This window comes from Filicampus tigris, chromosome 1 (genome assembly GCF_054856515.1).
Source record: "Filicampus tigris isolate MCC_2025a chromosome 1, RoL_Ftig_1.0, whole genome shotgun sequence".
Lineage (NCBI taxonomy): Eukaryota > Metazoa > Chordata > Actinopteri > Syngnathiformes > Syngnathidae > Filicampus > Filicampus tigris.
The window spans coordinates 30,192,757-30,214,477 of record NC_141217.1 but is presented as its reverse complement, the minus strand read 5'-3'; the positions used below and the strand labels follow the sequence as shown (position 1 = coordinate 30,214,477).

At 40.6% G+C, this 21,721-nt stretch overlaps 1 protein-coding gene across 5 annotated transcripts in view; it reads right to left on the bottom strand.

Moving 5' to 3' along the window:
* Window positions 1-21,721, bottom strand: part of pcbp4 (poly(rC) binding protein 4) — a 66,713-nt gene that overhangs the window by 33,553 nt on the left and 11,439 nt on the right. Inside the window, exons 2-4 of one of the 5 annotated variants that reach the window (XM_086031093.1) lie at window positions 5,804-5,993; window positions 4,831-4,854; window positions 1,052-1,084 (exon numbers count right to left, since the gene is read on the bottom strand). In XM_086031093.1, the coding sequence (XP_085887219.1) occupies window positions 1,052-1,084; window positions 4,831-4,854; window positions 5,804-5,911 (165 nt within the window). In that variant the 5' untranslated portion in view covers window positions 5,912-5,993. Of the gene's footprint in view, window positions 1-1,051; window positions 1,085-1,209; window positions 1,915-3,011; window positions 3,296-3,840; window positions 4,020-4,830; window positions 4,855-5,803; window positions 5,994-21,721 lie in introns of those variants that run through there. The other 4 variants (XM_086031100.1, XM_086031125.1, XM_086031085.1 and 1 more) reach the window with 4 other exon arrangements.

Sequence of the window (21,721 nt, the reverse complement as noted above, 5' to 3'; positions counted from 1 at the left end):
AAAACCTTCCAAAATATATTACATTTGCATATCTTTTCTATTGACTGCCGTTTACTTAAAACTAGCCTGTCCTCTTCCAGTCAGCCATTTTGGAAATGATGTCATTGTTGCCGTGGCGCAGCCAGAACGTGGCTAATGGGTAGGCCTGGAAAAATCAGGGTTTGCCTGAATATTTCTCTCACTGAGCATAATCCTCCTATCCTGACACATCGTATATTCAAATAAAATGACAAACTGAATAATATGAATTTTCACTTTTGCCAATATTCGAATGCGAGGATATGCCAATTCCTGCCTGCTTTATTTAATAAGGAAATCATACAGTTGGTAAGTATTCAGCAACGACAAGCTTTATATTCAATTTCACTACATTTCCAAAAGCTACATAATAACCGTAAACGTCTTACTGAGATGTTAGCCTATCCGGATTTCTTTTTCCAGATCTCTTTCACATCAAAAGTTGAAGTGCAATGGTTTTACTCTTCGCTACACTTCCTCTGATGATCGCTACATGTCACTACAGTATGTCCAGTTTTTTGGACAACTGTGCATGAGAGAGATCGAGAAGAGGCACTAATGAATACTTGAGAAATTGTGTTTTGATAAGTTTGTGTTTTTAATAAGTTTAAATGTTCTCTCCATCTTGCAGATTTGTATCTGTGGTTGGTCTGGAATGTATCTCGGTGATAAACACGGTTTTGTTGTCTTTGAAAAACGTGACAGTTCCTTGATCCTCCCCCTTTTCTTTGGCTCAAATGAAAAATCTCATGTTCTCACTCCAGCCATGCCTCAGCCACCTTCAAAGTTTGTGAAACATAGATTTGGTGTAGTCCCACCCACAAAATCAAAATAAAACCATGTTCATGCAGTGCACAATGGTGAAAGTAACAGAAAAAAGTTTCCGTTTCACTGATGCCGTTACTCATTAGAATAATTGGTGCTTACGCACATTGTGATATCATCATGAGAAACAATAGAGCAGATAGCAAAAGTGACCTTGGGGCCGGTGATGAAATGTGGTGATTGCAACTGTAACTGGTGCATACCATACCTCCTCACGTATTCGTTTCACAGTCTCTCCTTTCTGGAATAAAAACAAAATGAAAGGCAACTTTAAAGCAGATTCATGCAGAAAAAAAAAAAAAAAAAAATCACAGTCTCGTTAACTTTGCGATGTGTCTCACTATTCAGAGGCAATTAACATCAAACCTGATTGAAATTCAGCAGAATGTTGGATTGCACTGCTCTGATGCAATAGTGTGCCACACAAAACACATTTGTGTGAGAGGAGGATATGTCATTGCTGTAATTGATGTTTGTATATGCAGTCAAAGTGTGGACTGAAGATCTCCTACCAGGGTAAATAAGATGTAACAAGTTCATACTTGTGTCACCCTCCTCGGCTTCTCCTGAGATCGAGTCACGCAGGCCTCCATTTTCTTCTCACTACTGTCACGCTTCTGTTTGCGCTTTTGTCCACCCCCTGACCCTCACCTCCTTCCAATTTAAAAACTATCATCTCCCATATTCTTGGGATAATATACGGTTACTTTGTAATTCTACGATGCTTTTTGCTTTTGATGGGGAAGACATTAGAGAGAGAAAGCTTGTCTTGTGGAGAGCTGGTCCATTGAGTTCAAGTGCTGCAGAGCAAGTGCCTCTCCTCTTCCACTTCTCTTCCCCACTGATCATTGAAACCTATCATCTAGGGATGTGCATCACTGCAATAAAACACGATTCGATACGTTCATCAATACATGAGGTACAATACGATTCAAGAAAGGTACGTTTTCCAGTAGAATGATTCAATTCGGCTTCATTCAGTAGGAGTAGGAGTCGATTCGATATAGCCGTAGCTTTTGTCATGTATATCGCTGTTAATGTTAAGGGTCGCATGCGTGCTGGAGCCTATCCCAGCTGTCTTCGGGCAGTAGGCGGGGGACACCCTGAATTGGTTGCCAGCCAATCGCAGGGCACACAGAGACAAACAAACACCTGCACTCACAATCACACCTAGGGGCAATTTAGAGTGTCCAATCAACCTACCATGCATGTTTTTTGGAATGTGGGAGGAAACCGGAGGACCCAGAGAAAACCCACGCAGGCACGGGGAGAACATGCAAATTTCACACAGGGAGGCCAGAGTCTAGTTATGTACTTAATAAAAAAAAACAGGTGAAATAACTGAAAGTATGTTTTGAAGCCAATCAAGATGGTTTGGGGTGAGCTGGACCACATAGTGAAGGCAAAAGGTGCCAACAATTGCTAAATACCTTTGGGAACTCCTTCAAGACTGTTGGAAAACCATTTCAGATGACTACCTCTTGAAGCTGAATGAATCGAGAGAATGGCAAGAGCGTGCAAAGCAGTAATCAGAGCTAAGGGTGGCTATTTTGAAGAAACTAGAATATAAAATATATTTCCATAACTCCACGTGTTCATTCATAGTTTTGATGCCTTCAGTGAGAATCTACAATGTAAATAGTCATGAAAATAAAGAAAACGAATTGAATGATAAGTGTGTCCAAACTTTTGGCCTGTCCTGTGTGTGTATATTGGTATATACACAGTATCTCTCTCACTGCGGAGCACGATGGACAACTAGTTTGCACATCCGCCTCACAGTGCTGAGGTCATGGGTTCGAATCTGGCCCCAGCCTCCCTATCTGGAGTTTGAATCTTCACCCCCCGTGCCTGCGTAGGATTTTTCCAGGTACTCCGGTTTCACAAAAACATGCATGTGGGTTAATTGGACACTTAAAATTGTCCCTATATGATTGTGAGTGTGACTGGTTGTTTGTCTTTGTGTCTTTGTGTGCCCTGCGATTGGCTGGCAACCAGTTCAGGGTGTACCCCGCCAACTGCCCGAAGACAGCTGGGATAGGCTCCAGCACGCCTAACCGTTGTGAGGATAAGGATTTCTTTTTAATTTAACACACACACACACACCCTACAGAAAATGTGGAGGCTAAAGGCAACAGTGGTACCAAACGTGATCGGGGCACACTAACCCCCAAGCTGAGTGAATGGCTCTGGCAGATACCGGGAACAACAAACAACATCTCCGTGCAGAAGAGTGCAATAATGGGAACAGCTAAAATCCTTCGCAGAGCCCTCAAGCTCCCAGGCCTCTGATAGAGGACCTGAGCTTGAAGGAGATACCACCCAAGTGGGCGAGGAACAATATTCCCTCTAATTTTCCATGCGACTGAGCATTCACACAAACTCCTTGAGCATTCCTTGGACCACGGTGAGCAACATCAGAGATGCACACGGCAGCCAATCAGTCCAAAACCTGAGATCATAAAAGGTTACATGTTGTAGGTATGTTATAAAAAGAAAAAAAAACATGAAACCACCTACATATACAAATAGAGCATATAATTGAATAGATATTTGGGACATGAATAAAATTCACCCTAGTGTGTAAAAATTGGTTAAGGATGAAGTATTTTATGCTCCTTTTTATGTTGTGAATCAGCCAAAATTTACTTGTTTAAGTTAAATAAATGGGAAATTTGTAATAATCATAACTGCTAATAAACATTGGCCCTTATAATATCAACGTTATGATCAAGTGGTGAATGACTCTTTTCATCATAATATATGAGGATAAAAGTGGTTGGAAAGGTCAACTCAATGTTGACCAATGTTCTAACTAATTACAGTAAGTGTTGAGATGCTTAACTTGTTCGATAACATTCCTCGAGAAGGAATTCAAGGAAATAGGATCATTTTTGTAAAATTCATACTATGAAAATTATGCCAAACAATATTTAAAAATCTTTGGTGGCAAATACTCGTAGGCTAGCTTAAGCTGTCAGAAATTTCATAACTCACCTTTTGTAAAAATTGTACAGAAGTACACGGTTGCAGGGGGCTCTGATTATGTTTGACTGAGCCAGCCAAAGTGTGCTCATTTACATCTCGTGAATTAGTGACGAAGGCAGCTCGGGCTGCCAGAACTCATGTAAATTGCACGACACGTGACCATCGACACTTCATAGGTGCTTCAATTGTGCAGAGGCTTACTCAGCACCAAGGCTCCTTCCCTCGTAACGTAACTTTCTTTTGTGTTGATTTCATTGATGCTTTGTTTGTGTTGCATATTTTGCACTGTGTGCCCTCCTAAGTGTACTTCCTTGTACGAACAGTATGTTTTTTGAATTTTTATTCTCTACATGTTCGAAATGAAAAAAAATATATATATATTATGATTTACTTGAATTTGGAACATGTCAGAAAATAGGCAAGCTTTTAAGTATAAAGCAAACTTGTAGCATAGTGGAGCATCGGTTGAGTCATCATTCTTTTGGGCACGCTTTATATTGGAGCAAATCTATTTTTTGTCCCTCCACCTTCTTCTATTGATGCAGGTGTTTTATTACAAGGCAGCTGGGCCCCAGCGAACTGACACCGCGAGTGCCCACCAGGGGCCAACAGGAAAGCGTCCTTGGAGTTCAGTTTCATCAGAAGGCTTGCAGTCAATACGCTAATGTTTTCTCTCTCTCTCTCTCTCTCTCCTTTGATGGATTGCTGTGTTGCATTAGGGGTAATGGGGGTGGTTGCGGGGTTGGTTTGAGGCAATTACATTTGAGGGTATTCCAACCAGCAGACTTTCTGCTGACTTCCAATAAAAGTAGGCAAGAGGATAGAGCGTTACGGTTCTAGAAAGGTTTGTGAATCATAAAAGGTACCAAAATGAGATATGACTGAGATTAATGGACTCAAATAAAAACTCAAATCAAAGTATCACTCAAAACTGAGAATGACTGGTGTGAAATTAAGCTCATGCACCATGTATAGCAAAATCACAGAAACGAAGCCTACCTTTCCTATGATGCTGCCAACCTCCTGTAATACAAACATAAATACACATTCAGAACTTCATGCAAAGCAAAAACATCCCTGTAGTCTGTCGCAGCTGCATGTATCTTATATTCAGTACAGATCAGTAATTCAGTTGCAAAATTAATGTGTATAAGTAAGCATTTTCCCTGTCTGTCTGATTTGTCGTTCTAGGGGACAGGCACCATTCAAACAGCCGAGTGGCCGTGGCATCTATATTTCATTGGCCTATGAATCAGTTATGACTGGGCCACACATGGCCTCTGCCTAGCAACAAGGCACCACGTAAAATGGAAAGAATCCAAAAAGCGCGTTGTTCTACATTGCTGGCTATGCTCCACGGCTAAAATTCTATTCCACTTGTGAGCAAGGTAAGGTTAAAGTTAAAGAAAACAAAAACAAAATAACCAAAACTAAATCTGAAAAGTATTTCCGTAAACAAAATCAAGTTAAAATGAGTGTTCAAAAACAGACTAATTGAAAAATTTATGTTCTTCGTTTTCATCTTTGTCAATTACGAGCTTTCGGAGTTGATTTTAGACATATTTTGGCCGTAGGAACGGTCGAACAGTCAGCTGAGAATTGTTTTATTAAACAATACTTATTGTTGTGCGTGGCAAATAATGCATAGGTGTGTGTGTAGGGGTGTGTGCTTGCATATATATATATATATATATACATCTGTATGACTAATATTGAAATTAAGAAGTAAACTAAAGCAATACCGTACATTTTCCCCCCAAAAAACCTAATGCACCCACTGTAATAACTGAGCTATTATAAAAATCCCAAACCTGCTTGCGATGTTTCATTCAATCAACAATTATTGTCATCTTTGTGAACAAACAAAGTACAACAGTTGAATTGCACGTCAGTCGTTGACGTTGGTGTGTATAATTCATGAGGCAGATGCAAATTGTGCAGCGCGTGACACAAAGCAGCCGGCCTTTTTTACCTTTCCATGCATGAGCAGTCGTAATGTGAGGGTCACTCCCAAGCCCCCGTCTCCAAAGTCCTGCTCACAGTTCATAGTGATGTGGGAGTGGCACGCAGGGAGACGCATGAACAAGACTCATTCGCTGGTCACACACTCAAACCAAGGCCGGCGCTCGCTCGCTGGCTCTCCGAGGTCCTTCAGTACTGCTCTGAAAGAGATGGAAAATTAATTCAACTTTTGTCCAATCAGAATGTAGGCATGCATGAATGCAAAAAATAATTATTTGCAGGTTAATGTATTAGAAAATATCAATTTTATAATGTGGCAATGATTTAATTCATTTATATTATCGTTAATATTATTATTATTGTACAGTATATTGTCACTATCCTGTGAAAAACATTTATGCCCATTTTATTCTTTTTTTTTTTTTATTAGGGTTGTCAAATTAGTGCATTAATTGCGATCAATTAATTACAGTCAAAGTTAAAGTGTTGTTTTTTTAATCACGTTCATCTAATTTTCAATCTCTTAATCCGATACGGATGCTGAACAAATAAATTCTGAATAAAAATAAAAATGTTAAACGATTTGATCTTGGTAATAAACACAGTTTGGTGGAGTAGCCAAAATTTGTACTCAAGAGTACTGTTACTTTACAATTGTGATTCTCAAAGTGCAGTACTAGTACCACAGGCTCCCTCTATATGTACACCTAAGAATCACTTAAATAAATGTTCAAACTGTGCATATTACAATTAGGGGTGTCAAATTAGTGCATTAATTGCGATCAATTAATTACAGTCAGAGTTAAGTGTTATTATTTTCAATTGCATTCATCTAATTTTTAATCTCTAACTTTACTGTTTCTGTATGATGATGAGATCCATTTTGATGCCCGGGGCTTGTGCTTGAGTTGGGGGTGTAAAAAGCATTGGTCAGTGTCACACCCAGAAGTGGACACTTTTCTTACCAAAGAAGCAGTTCAAGCTTAGCACATAAATGCAAAGTAACCAGCTAAATCCACAGCTAATCATAGCAACGAAAACGCTAATGTAGCGAGCCATTACTAAGCTCTTCGCCAAAGTGAACTCGAGAACAGCCCGCGTATGAGCAAGTCTACGACCGACGGGCTGACGAATATTCTTGCCAAGTGAATAGCGATGAACTGCGGGCCGATCAACATAGTTGAAGACAAGGGATTCATTGAGGTGTTGGACTGCAGTGATGACTAAAATCAGCAAGCTGTATGATGTTGAAAACAAAAGCAAACAAATGTTTTGCTCTAACCGCAGATCACTGGCAAACCACGGTTATTTGGGGGTGACTGGACACTTTATTGATGGTGAGTGAAAGTTCAACTCATTTTGAACTGAACGTTGTGAAAACAGAAACCGGGGACTTGGCTGATAAATACGAAAAACATTTCCTCAAGGTGGCAAATGACTGGGTAATTTCAAAAAAAGATATACTGTATGCCATAAATACAATACATACAGACAATGGGGGGGTTTTTGGGCTTTTCTCATCAATTTTTATGTGAAATTAAAAATACAATTATTAGATCAATTAATTACAGATCATAATTAATTAATCCCTCTTTTTTAATCTCTTGACACCAATAATTTTTACATTAATGGGGTTACAGACATCCCATTAACATTTTTTTTTTAATGACAAAATTGGATGTACGTGTTTTTCACAGGACAGCGACGATATGGGTAATTTTAATTTCAATTCTCTCACACACACAGCTACATATCGCGGGTCTTAGAATTCAAAATCAAATATCTTCCTTCCTACCTACTTTCATTAGTTTGACTGATACTGATGGTGGTTCACAACAGAGTCATAATGAAGACCCCGGTGTGGACAGGATATTGAGCAGAAGGATTGGCAGTGTCCGGAATGTTGCATGTGTTGTCTGAGGTTAAGAAACCAAGGGTAGACTTTCTTGACACACATGCTATCAGTGTTTGCCTCGATTAAATTGCAATCAGATGATCTATGGCTGGGGTGGTCATAAGATTATCGCCTCAGGAAGACTATATGAGTATTCTGCGGGCCTGTTCTAAAAAATCCAGTATCTCACCGGTCCTGGTACATTGTGATTTTCCATTCCATCCGTACATCCATCCATTATCTCTACCGCTCATCCTCACCAGTGTCGCAGAGAGTGCTGGAGCCTATCCCAGCTGTCTTCGGGCAGTAGGCGGGGGACACCCCGAATTGGTTGCCAGCCAATCGCAGGGTACACATAGAAAAACAACCATTGACACTCACAATCATACCTAGGGGCAATTTAGAGTGTCCAATTAGTCAACCTTGCATGTTTTTGGAATGTGGGAGGAAACTGGAGTACCCGGAGAAAACCCACGCAGGCACGGGGAGAACATGCCAACTCCGCACAGGGAGGCCGGAACCGAGATCGATCACACGACCTCTGTACTGTGAGGCGGACGTGCTAACCAGTCGACCACTGTGCAGCCCCATATTGAAAATCACTATTGATAATTATTGTGAAAAATCATTAACATGATCCGTGTCTTCACATTGATGAACATCGAAAATTATCAATAATGACCAACGGGGTAATTTTCACGAAATTTGATCCATAATGGTAAAGAGTAAGACATCCCCCACTGAATTTGGCTTCGAAAGGCATGTTCATTTTAGTCCTTGTCATTCTAAAGGTAATTGTTTTTAAGATCAAAAATGTTCTTTAGTGATATTTTTACACTTTTAAGGCTAACATGTCTTGACCGTTATGTGTCCCACATGAAATGTCATGATTTGGAAATTGTTTTATGAAGATGTGAATTAAATTTGGGGATATATAGGATTTTTCTCCCATTGCTAGAAAACCTATGCAAATGCTTCATATGAGTAGTTTCTTCTGTTTGTTTATTTGTTTGTCCAATGTCACTCAAGATGTCTTAACTGTTAATGCCACTGGAGGGAGCCTCATTTTGTTGTTGCACTAACCAGAAGGAAGTGGCAGCCATTTTGCATTCAATTCAACAATTGCTGACAGCAAAACTGTTGTTTTTGAGGTACAAAACGTTTGAATTTGTCAAAGTGTCAGAAGAATTACATGTCTTTACGGTTATTATAACTGTATGAATAATTAGTTCAATGAGTAGTTAGGATGATTCATGCACTTGCATCTGCGGAGTTGGAAGGGCAACTCATATGAATTGTGCAACTCACATGGTTTCTGTGACATTATGCACTTTTGTATCAACCGTTATGCAAGAAGTGCATACCAATGGGCCTCCAACATTTGCTCTGTCAATAGGTTCTGTCAACAAAGCTGTGACAAAATCTATGATCATTGTTTAAACATTTTTCTCATATGAAATGTTGTTCAGATGACATTTGCATTGTACTGCCATGAAAATAGTCTATCTCTTGATTGGCCTATAATGTGAAATCATCAATAACTTTTGGAAAATAGGACTTTAAGCATGGCTTCTCAGAGCATGGGAGACATTGTGCAACTGTCTTTACCGTTCTTGAATTATCGCAAATTATAGTTACTATAGTTGTTATTTGCGCCATATAACTAAAATTAATTTGAGGTAGTTTATTTCAGAGGTGTGTATCAAACTATTAGCCATTCACTTTAATCAGTACCCAGACTAAGCTCTTGGTTTAAAAAAGGTTGCTGATATTTTCAGACTCCACATGATTTTGAAGCACTTTTCCAGCTCAATTAATAACTTTTTTTTAAGAATTCCAAATGTAGTTTGTATGCAATTGACTTTTCATTATTTTCTTAATTTTAAAACAGTTACTGAAGCAGAAGAAGTTTTTATCATGCTAATGTTTGCCACTTGGGCAGGACCGTGCCTTGAAGACAATTCCTTTCGTCTCGCAACAGTTTTCAATCTCCACCAGGAATTAACACATAAATTGATTCGCTAACACAGGTGCAAACAGTTATGCATTGGAAGAACTTTTCATGAATCTGACTTCAGACTTGTAGAAAGGTTTTTAAAGAGGGAGTTTTGTCTGTTCAGTTATCATGAATAGTACATGATAAATATGATCTGTGAAAAAAATATGACATCTCTGGCCTCATCTTGTGCTTTGAATAAGGTGCTTTTACGGGGTAACATGTCAGTTGCAAACGCCGCCTTTAAATAAACATTTGACAAAAAAAATAAAAAAGAAAGCTTGCAAAATGTGCACAACACGGCTTGTTTGGAACAACTGTCGACGAATCAGGCCCGTTGCTTCTTTGTGCTGTCGGTTCAGCGATATTCTACAAACGGCCACCAGTGGTTCAAGGAAGGAAATTCAGAGAAGCACAACGGACCGTGAAAGTTTTATCCTTTGGGAATATAGTATGTCTGTTCTCCATTTCAGGGCAATCCATTCAATAGCACTAAAATGAGAGGCAGTGGATTTTATTGGCAATTTAATGACACTTGGTAACAGTAAACTGTCTTCTTGGACTAATCAAGGTCACTTGTTCACCAAGCCTATCCTGAGTGAACTGTTTCTCTGCTGACTTAGCTGGACATGCCATTGTGTGTGCGTTTCATAAATCTGCATGCCATCAGTAGATGCAGTGAGCTATGTGAGGAGATCATGTTTAATAAATGGGTATTATTTTAGATGAGATCCAACTCCCGGGAGACGTGTTGTAGGCCGCTTTATTGCTTTTGCTTAGTGCACAAGGCCATTACTGCTTCGTTGGTTTATTTATGCACTTGAAGCGCGCAAAGACACGCTCAGATGCCCGCACACATCCCTCTTAAGATGTCATAAAGCCCGACTGTCTGTATGTGTTTATTCCTCCACGGGACAGCGTGGCGTGTCAATTCATCAGTAAGCAGTAAATGCAGCAGCGAGTCGATTTGACGGATTAAATTGCAGCAAATCAATCGTGCTGTGCTTTTTCGAGAGAGAGCTCGGACATGTGACAGTCAAAAGTCCATCCGAGTGTAATTTTCATTTATTTCCAACGTAGGTCAAGAGGTTGACGGGGATATTTGCCAGCTGTCAGCTACAGATTGGAGGCCGAGAGATCACGAATTTAACTTTGGGCCGTGTGTGATCAACACACGTTATCACCAGGCACATTTGTGCAATACGTGGGTTAACTTCATTAAGCTTAGGCACCAGAAGGCCATGGCTAATACATAAGTGCTTGATGACGTTAAGGTTAATGGTTGCAGTAATCAGTATGTACAGTTCCGTGGGATGACAACAAGGCTTGTGCTTTGTGTCCGGGCGAGGGCGGCGAGCATCTGAACTCGTCATTTACAAAATCTCAAGCAGCAGCATTCCAGGATGAACAGAGCCTTTTTGTTCTCAATTAGCAAAGCCGAGACTGTAGTGCCACTGTCACGAGTCTTGCGTTTTGACATATTCCAGAGCTGAGGAGAAACCAAACACAGCTTCCGGAAAACAACATCTCTTCATATCAGCGATCGACGTGACATATAGCCTGTCAGCCTCTATTTGTTGTACACATGTTGCTTTTACGCAGCTAAGATTTGAATTGTAATAATAAGTATGCATCATATGTTTAAAAACAATACATTTAGGGCCGTGAGTCTCTAACTTTTTTCACCGAGTAGCATCTGTAGAAATACATACGCTGAAAAAAACGATGGTTGAATTTCCTCAATTATATTTCCATCAGGCGGTTACACAAAATAAAATAAGCCTGACCCAGATACATTTTTTAAGTAGATGTATAGTTATATCATACTTAAATAAGGTATGTGGATTCAAATGATCATATTTAGTGCAACCACTTGAAGAAATAAAATTGAGTAAATGATGCACAGCATTTTTTTCAGTGTAGCTCTCAAGTACAACAATAATCCATCCATCCATTATCTATACCGCTTATCCTCACAAGAGTCGCGGAACAACCATAATAGAACAAATTAAAATTCCGTATTGTAGTAGGGGCGGCACGGTGGTCGACTGGTTAGCACGTCTGCCTCACAGTTCAGAGGTCGCGGGTTCGATCCCGGCTCCGGCCTCCCTGTGTGGAGTTTGCATGTTCTCCCCGTGCCTGCGTGGGTTTTCTCCGGGCACTCCGGTTTCCTCCCACATTCCAAAAACATGCATGGTAAGTTGATTGGATACTCTAAATTGCCCCTAGGTGTGATTGTGAGTGCGGATGTTTGTCTCTGTGTGCCCTGCGATTGGCTGGCAACCAGTTCAGGGTGTCCCCCGCCTACTGCCCAAAGACAGCTGGGATAGGCTCCAGCACGCCCCGCGACCCTTGTGAGGAGAAGCGGTACAGATAATGGATGGATATTGTAGTAGGCATTTGTTTACCAAAAACACCTAAAAAGACTGTGTGTATTTTTTTATTTCTTGTAAGCAACTGTAACATTATGCAAACCCTGAAAAAAATGGTGTGTACTCACTTTTATTTCGTCAAGCGGTTGCACAAAATAAACTCATCTGGATACAGATACATTTATTTAGTAGATGAATAGTCTACTTAAAAAATGTATCTGGACCCAGATGATTATATTTTATGCAGCCACTTGAAGAAATAAAATTGAGTAAATTCAACAGAAACTTTTTTCAGTGCAGTTTGAACATGAACATGGCTCTTAAGGATGGGAAAGGAAAACACTGTACTTCCAATAATTATTAATTTAAGGGTATTACACATAAAAGTTAAAATCAAACGTAAAACTTTAAAAACAAACAGTTATTAAGAATTAAATGTAATTGCATTGTTCTTCACTAAAATAAATAATAAAACTGAACTGTACCGATAACAATGTACTGTACTTGAAAGGTAAACATACTATACTGGATTTAAAAATAAAAGTTTGAACAGGCAATATGAATATCTACAAGCTTCATATGTGTGTTGATATTGTATATTCGCCAGACACCACATTAAGTACAGCTGCACAATACAATGTTAAAAAATTACCTACATAGGGGTGTACAATTTTTATCCATATCACACAGGACTTGCTTCACCTTATGTTGTTACATGGCTAGGGATGCGAAAGACTCCTGAATTCATCCTCATAAATGTGTGGAACTGGATCTCTCTTTCTAAGGAAACAGAGAATCGGCCACACCAAAGTTGTCCCAGCTCAATACATCTAGAGCACACATCTCTATAGCCAGAGGTAATTACTGTATTATTTTCCCATTCCATTTTCTTTCTAGAACATCCACACCAGAGAAAGTTACAACTGGCTATGTCTGAGGTCTCCACAGCACACACCTGTTCCAAGACAAACACGTCCCTGGCGTCAAAGAGTCGACTGAGCGGGTAGGCTTATACCGAATGCACACTCCTGACACGTATGGTGAAAGACGCTCTCAGGGTTCCCCTCTGGATTTAGAACATAAAGGAGATCGGCCATATAGAGCGTTTGCTTGGTAAACAGGCGGGGTGTCCCCAGGGTGTCGGCACATACAGAGCATTATGTGACAGGGTGTCAACGTGAATACACGTGCGATGGCGACGGCACGAGGTGGAAGATCATTCACACACATGCCCGCACAAATTCCGAACCCACAACCCTCACATGCACAAATACAGTGCACACATTCAGCTGTTGGGATGAAAGAAGTCAACAATTCACACACTATGATGCACACAGGAAGCGGGTAGTTGAAATACAAAAGCGGAGAACCTTTGATCTACCATAGCGCCGTGCTGGTCGGCTATATTTTGTCTTTAGTATCAGTCATGAAGACACTAAGGTGCCGTCCTGAGTTTTGACAGGATGTTATTTGACACTTTTTATTTGTGGTCAGAACACAAACATTTGGAAATCTATTCCCAGCAGCATGGAGTTTTAGGAAGCATCATGTCTGTAGAAACTAGGGCCCGACCAATATGGATTTTTTGAGGCCAATGCTGATTACGATATTCGACAGAAAAAAGTTCAGATAACAGACTTATAATGAATAAAATTAAGTCTTTTTGGGTCACTTAAAGCTGATATCAACAAAGATAAGAGTGACAGGCTGAACAGTGGACTGTTTTATACGGAGACCCTAAAGTGACATGGAAGAAAAAAACAACTTTGTATATTCCCTCTCAAAGATTGTGTTATCTGGTGATAATTGAGAGGGAACGCCAATCTTTGAACGATTTATTCTGTTTCTTAAATGAACGTTTATGGAGTTCCGGGTCAATTTGGCAAATGTAGACTCCAATGGAGGTGGACTTGGAAATTTTGGCTTTAAATTCACTCTAAAATAAAATAAAATAAAAGAGGTTTCCCCGGAAAATGACCCGGAAGTACATGAACACTCATTTAAAAAAAAAAAAAAGCCTTCCCTCATTAAAAAAAATAAAAATAATAATAATGGCAAGAAAAAGCATTTTCTGGCTTGAAAATCGATTAAAACTGCTTAAAATATGCATTGATATAAAAAAATCAAATCGCAAATTGGGAACTGAAAATAGAAAATCAAATCGAATATAGGCTTGAGTTAATCATTACATCCCTGGCCAATACCATTTCAGATAACTCAAATTGTATTGGATTATTTTCTTCTTTTCATTTGATGTAGCTTGATGTAGGTAGCTGCAATACATTTACTCATACCCCGCTTTGATTAGCCCACTGGTAAGCAAAAACCTCTGGTGGACCAACTTAGCACATGTGCATTACACAAATAGTCCACCAGAAATAGGACACGCAACCACTATTTGGCGACAGTTTGTTCTCTCTGCTCTGACAATCAATATTTTTAGAGATATTGTCATGTTGCATGGCCAAGCATCACTTTGTGTTCCATTGACTTGGGCTGGTTGGACACATAATTGAACAGGTAATAATGAACAGTGTCAAGAAAAACCGTCAATGCTGTGGAGGGCGCATAAGCATCAAAAACAGCTGTGCTTAGCAGGAGGGGGGTCAGGGGCCAGTGGTGAGTCCAGAGCCAGGGTCCAGCCAGAGACAGCAGAGGGTGGATGCCCCCTGGTGGCAGGGCCAACTGTGGTGGCACATCAATGTCCATATGAGCAGGCTTAAGGTGGTCCATCGTGATTCGATCTGGTTTACCTCTAATGTCCACCACAAAGCTCTTAGCCCCTGACTCCACCACCCAAAAGGGCCCATCTCACCCATGGTCACGGCGGACGAAGACGTACTTCTCTGATGGCAGATCTTCTGGCACACGGGACTGGGGGAGGCCGTGGCGCAATGTCGGAATGGGAAAAAAATCGTCACCAACCCCCCGGGAGACAGAATGGTTAGAAGCCGCAGAATAAACTCCCCTAGAATACACAGTGTCTGGCCATAAACCAGCTCACCAGATGAGGTCTGAAGGTCCTCCTTGGTAGCAGATCTGAGATCCAGCATGACCCACAAGAAACAGTCAACTCAGTTGCTCTCCGAGAGGCTGGCCTGCAGAGCGGCTTTCAAGGGATGACAAAATCGCTCATAAAGTCCGTTGCCTTGTGGGTGGTATGCGGTGGTGCGATGACTCTTCACTCCCATACACTCAGCGACTGCCGTCTAGAGCTCTTACGTGAACTGTGACCCCCTGTCAGAGGTGAGGATCCGCTGTCTTTCCGAGGATGCGATGAATCCTGGGTTGTTCGCCAGTCATCGGCTACCTCAGCAGAGGTAGTTGATGACAGGAACAGGTCAACCTCTGCTGAGGTAGTCGATGGAGGGGAACAACTTCTGGCCACCTGGTGGTCCTGTCAACCATGGTGAAGAGGTACATGAACCAGTGGATGGGAGGCAGATGTCCCACCAGGTCTATGCTCACATGGTCAAAACACCTCTCTGGTATTAGAAAGGGTGCCAACGGGGCTCTAGTATGCCAACAGGGCTCTAGTATGTCGTTGTACCTTCCTGCGCTGGCACAGCATGCAGAAGCCAGGCCGCGTCTTGATGTCTTTTCTGAGGACTGGCTAGATTGACCGGCAGAGGCAGTCAGCAATACAGTTGTCCTTGCCAGCCAGGTGGTGGATGTCTGTAGTGAGCTCAGATATGGCGGCAAGCTGACGCTGCAACCAACCAAACCACGGCTCCGATGTCTTGGCCATGGCAAATGTCAGCGGCTTGTGGTCCACCATGGAGGTGGACTGACGACCCTTCAAGAGTAAATTTCAGGTGCCGAGGAAGCGGCACAGGAGCTCCCTGTCAATGTACTTCCTCTCATTGTCACGAAGCTACCTTCTGAAGAAACCCAGTGGTTGTTAGGCCCCGGCCACCCACTGCTCACACAGTAGTCCCACAGCGTAGTCTGTCGCGAGGGAAACTGGGGCAGTGGGAGACGGGTCCCGCAGCCAACGCAGCGTTGGTAGGGGCAAAAGCTTCGTCCATCCTCGGGGAGCAGTCCGCTTTATCCTTGGGCCCTTTTTCCCCATCAATGATTGGCACACAAATTTTCTGCTGGCCTGGCACACAAAGTTCTGAATAATGCATACATTTTTCTGATTGTTATGACTAAGTTTTCAAGCAAACATTAAAAAGGTTTCTGTTGTAGCAGCCTAAAACTATGTTTGTGTATGTGAAATGACACAATGAGAGCAACTTCCCTTAGACTTGGACAGTGATGAGGACACAAACAACCAAAAAGGCGAAAGAAAAGGAGAATTCCATTAGTACTTTGTGCTTGTCTACACTGGCGGACAGTTAGTTGCTGTTGTCTTGCTCAAATTTAAATGAGATCCTGCGGGTGCAAAACGCACACGCACACAGCTGACACATAAAGATACACACACACGTAAACAAACTTGACTGACATTTGCAAGTCCTGCTGATACCTTGGAGAATCTGCCGAAGAGCTTATATGAGAAGCTAATGGCGGACTTATCTGAAATGCTGACTGAGGTCCGACTTCATATAGGTCTTACTTGATTAAATGAGCAATACTTGCTTTTGATTAAGATTCCAAATCGCATGTTTGGACGTGGCGGCTATATCGCGAGCCAGGATTCATTCACAAGGTTGTAATCTGAGATGTGCATTTTTGAGGCATATCTCAAAACTCTTATTTTATACTTGCCCGGTATCAAAAAGCCCGCAGGAGATGTCTCAATTAAATTGAATGATAATGACAGATTAACTATCAACATATTTAGATTTAGATTGATTGAACTTTATTTCAAACGTCACGTGCAATACAAAACAACAAAGAAATGAAAAATCTACTATATGAATATCCTATACTGAATCAAACTGAAAAGCAGTGTGAAGAAGTTCAAACTTTATATACTACTGCTTCACTATTACCTATGATGGGTTATTCAGCAAAAGGTGCAATCCAAAATATATACAGTGGATATAAAAAGTTTACACACCCATAGAATGCTAGCTTTTTGTAAAAAAAATAAATTAAAAAAAAGGGAAAAAGGTCAATAATTTCCAAAGTGGAAATGAATGTGAACCAGTACAACCGTTTTTGTTTTTTTTTAAAGAGGGGAAATAAAAAGAAACTACTGAGATAATGTGGTTGCGAAAGTGTCCACACCTTCTTACAACTGGGGGCGTGGCTGTGTTACAATTTGTTTTTCTTTCTATCAGAACCCTGAACGTGTTCTGCTAACAGTAACTGCTATTTAGAACTGTTCATAATTCCCTCCACGTTGCCTAAGTCCCCAGTTCCACCCGAAGGAAAACAGCCCCAAAGCATGATGCTGCCACCACCATGCTTCATTGTAGGTCTGGTATTCTATGGGTAATGAGTAGGTTTTGCAAAAACACACCTGAAATGTCCTAAACACATGTGGGAAAACATGTTACAGTCCAATGAAACCAAGTCAAGTTTATAGGTTGTATTGTAAGTGGAGAACGTTTTAAAATGATTTATCTCATTTTTTATAGCCATACATACATACTATAAATAATACACAATTTCTACAAATATACCCTAAAAATACTTATACACGTATACACGTATAACAATTCTTGTCAATCTCCCAAGACCTAACAGAGCTTTAAAAAGGGACCGTTCTATAATCTCTCCAACAAGCCGGGAGGCGAAGACTGGAGCTGTGAAACGGGAGACGCTTGAAATGAAAGAGCGGTGCTTCATCTCTCGAAGTGTCTGTCTCGGCTGTGTCACTGTGTAATGGGAGGGGTCAGTCCTTGGCGTGTAGGGGCCCGTCATCCCCATCAGACCTTGGCTTCATTTAGAGTTGAAGCATAACCATGTCTAAGCGAACCGCTTGTCAGCCACAAGGCCCTCCGGAGACCGTGTGACTGCTTGCTGCTCGCTGTGCTTGATGCTGTTTGAAACACTGACTCTCTGTGTAATATTACCTGCAGCAAGAGCAGGGGCTATATATATAACATTTTGCTGCTGATTTGATCTAATTCAACTAAATGAGCTTCTTTTGATTATAATAAACATTACCTTGAATATGCCAAGTTTGCACAAGCACTGTACCAAGGTTATTATAGTTAACGCAAACCAACGCTAACACAAAAAATAAAATTGAATAGACTTTTTTGTTAATGAAATAAAATTAAAACGTGTGCTTTTTAAAAAAGAAGATAACTAACTGAAACTAAATCTTACATTTGTAAAACTAACTGTAACTAGTTATAGCAAAAATGGCCATCATTTTTACTTTGTCAGTTAAAAGTTAAATACAACTGACAGTGTTGGGAAAGTTCCAAAAATGAACTATAGTTCTCCCCTCAACCCCTGATGTGTTGCTGCGAGCTGTTAACATCTAGCATAATGGCAATTGCCAATTGTTGCCACCCGGTCAGGCCACAGTATCACAGCTATCACAAAATCTCCCCCGCAAAAAAAATACAAATTTAAAAAGAAGGAAAAAAAACCCATACTATTCAAATTGGCTTTTTTAAATCATTCAAAACAAAAAGCAGGATACTCTCTCTCTCTCTCTCTCTCATATATATATATATATATATATATATATATATATATATATATATATATATATATATATATATATATATATATATATATATATATTAGGGCTGTCAAAATTAAAGCATTAACTATGGAGATTAATTTGAATTTCATAACAAAAAAAATTAACTGAGTTAACTCAGTTTTATTTACTTCCTGTATCAGCTGACCTCTGCTCACTGTGCAGCCAAACTTAGAGAGTCACTGTTGCAAAGACAGACTTTCACATAGTTTTACTTTAAAAAGTTGCTTGATGGCTCATTGGAGGAATCCAAAATAATTTGCACATTTTGCACAGCCAAATTCAAATACCATATTAGTATTTGTCGTCTTTGGTGACAGTTTGGTTCAACTGTTGTATTTTTCAGGAAAATAATTGTATTCTAGGATCAAAGAAAACTATTAGAATGGTTTTTGAATCGAAATGTACTTTTGTTTTTTTCCACATTAATTCCAAGATTTTGCTCAAATATTGGTTCTAAGCTTCGTAAAAATTGTAGTTGAAAAATTCCATTATTTGCGATCAATTATGGAAAATTTTGCGATTAATTAGTAAAAAAAATGTATCGCTTGACAATATATATATATATATACATATATATACATAATCTGTCTTCAATGTGTGGCTACAAGATGACAACAGAGCCACTACTGGTTGCTGTTATTGTTTTTTTTGTGGGGGGGGGGGGGGGGGGGCAAAATGATCTGTTTCGACTCACCGTTGTCATTTATTTTGATTTTTTTTGTACCTTGTACATACCTCAAAAGGGTAGCAGGCCATTTCAGGTTCACTATTGATGTAACTTAAGTCTCTACTTGCTTTTTGAAATCAGACGAGCAAAGCTTACACAAAAATGTCAGATGTTTTTCCCCCTCAATCGTCACGAACCTCATAAAATTCTTGAACATTATTATCGGAGGATTCCTTATCATTTTCCAAGACGAGAAGTGGAGCTGCTCATAGAACTACGTTGAGTTACAAGTGTGTCGTGACGCACGCATCGCATTTGGATGATGTATGCGCTGTGCAACGGTTGGTGCCCGGGGTTGTCAAATAATGGCCCGTTCCACCTAATTAAGGCTCATTTACAAGTGTCTAGGCGGGTTTTCTCCTTGTAGTCTAACAAGAGAGAACCTGGCACTCTTGAACAAAAATAAACTGTCGTTCAAAATACGTTGATTGGCCCCATAATGAGCAGAACTGTTCACCAAAAATACACCATGTTAACTTCATGTTCGCCCGAAATATGAGCGATTTCATGAACTCAAGTTCATTGAAATTGTTCAGGTACAAATAAGTAAAATAGTATAATGAAATATAGAACATTGTATTGAAAGTTAAAGACACAGTAACATTTGGCACAGTTTGAATATTTAAATCAGTGATTCTTTCACGTACCACTAGTGGGAGCCGGAGCACGCGAGTGGTCCTTTTCTTTCAGAATCACTGCTATTCAAGACAACATTTCAAATAGTGTGAACTTATGCTAAATAGACACTTGAACACATCCCCTATAGTAAAACTGCTGGAACTTATAAATATAGAGCACTGTCAAGTTAGATAAGGCTCCTCAATTTCTCCCTCATGCCCTCAACTCTCTTATCTAGACAAGAAAAGATTTCTCACCGTTGTTGCAACTGTCGTTCCTTTTTTTAGCAGCATGTTGACAGCCCAGAAGCTACAGACTCTGCAAATGAATGCATTTGCAAAGACTGCCATATCTCCGCGCTGGGCCAATCAATACCTCCTTCCTGTCATTACGCCTCGTAGTCACGTCAGGCTGTCTATGACGCAGCCCAACCTCTGCTTGGGCTCAATCTGCATACTTAAGAGAGAGCCGATCCAATATGGCTAATGAACACCATGATAATGGACACACTAAAAGGCAGTCAATCCCGAGCCGTCGGTTTCTGCTTCTGCCGGGCTGTTGCAATATTTTGATGGTATGAATATCCTTGAGTGGCCACGCCGTCTAATGCCCCCGCTCATCAAGAGTTCATGCAGTGACTTTCAACTGTCTTCTCATTAGTTAAATCTGTTTCTTCCTGCGCCTGTCCTGGTGAAATGACACAAACGTGCAGATAACGAACCTCATGGGTTATTCTGGGATGTCATTCGTTATCTCCGGAGTGCTTCCAGACCACAGTCAGTGGTGAGGTCTGAGCTTTAGGCGCGGTACACAAAGATGTCCCGATTTTTCCCTTTTTGTGACAAAGGATGGCAAACGCCCGAATACAGTATCTTATGTCTTATAAGATTGTCCTATAAAGTTATCCTTCCGTCTGAGATGTGTTAAATAATAGATATTTCAATATACAATCAATATTTACGACCAAAAATCCATTGAAGTCTACAGTCGGGATTGCTGACGGAAGCCCGTTTAAAATCAGAGGCGGACCGGCCTATATCGGGTACTATTCCCCCCTCCAAAAGGCGAATGACGGACAACGGAAGGGTACCCACACTGCAGACGGATGACGAATAACGGACGCTCAATTTTTAGTAAAATGCCCAGCTCTGCCAGTTAGTCATGTTAAGCCTTACTCACTCTGGCTCTCGCTTTTGCATGAGGAGGCGTGAGTCAACATGTCATGTATCATTCATTTCCTAATCACAGTTGAAACTTTATCCACAAAATGAGTTTCTTCTTATAGACATCTTAAAAGCACGGGCATCTGGTTTTAGACGGAAGCCCCGTTTATTTTTCCTGCCGTCTTTATCACTCTTCATTCACATTTAGAATTTTCTGCTCATTCGGTTTTTCCTTGCCTTATGGTAGCGTGCTTCTTCTTATTTGAGGGCTTCTATTAGGACTTTACATCCTTTTGAATGGTTGTTGGCACGGTGGAGAATACACTTTGTCAGGATATTAACTTGGGCTTTTATCCCATGGCTTTCACTGGATGAAGGTCACACTGTATCTGCAAAATGACTTTCCTCTCTATGGCTTGCTTTCATCCCTGCTTTCCTCCCATCCTCCACAGCAGAACATGAGTCAGAGAATCTGACACCTCGCGGGGCACAGGAGGAGAAAGGAGATGGGAGGAGGTCGCGCAGGGAGAATGGAAGCAAAT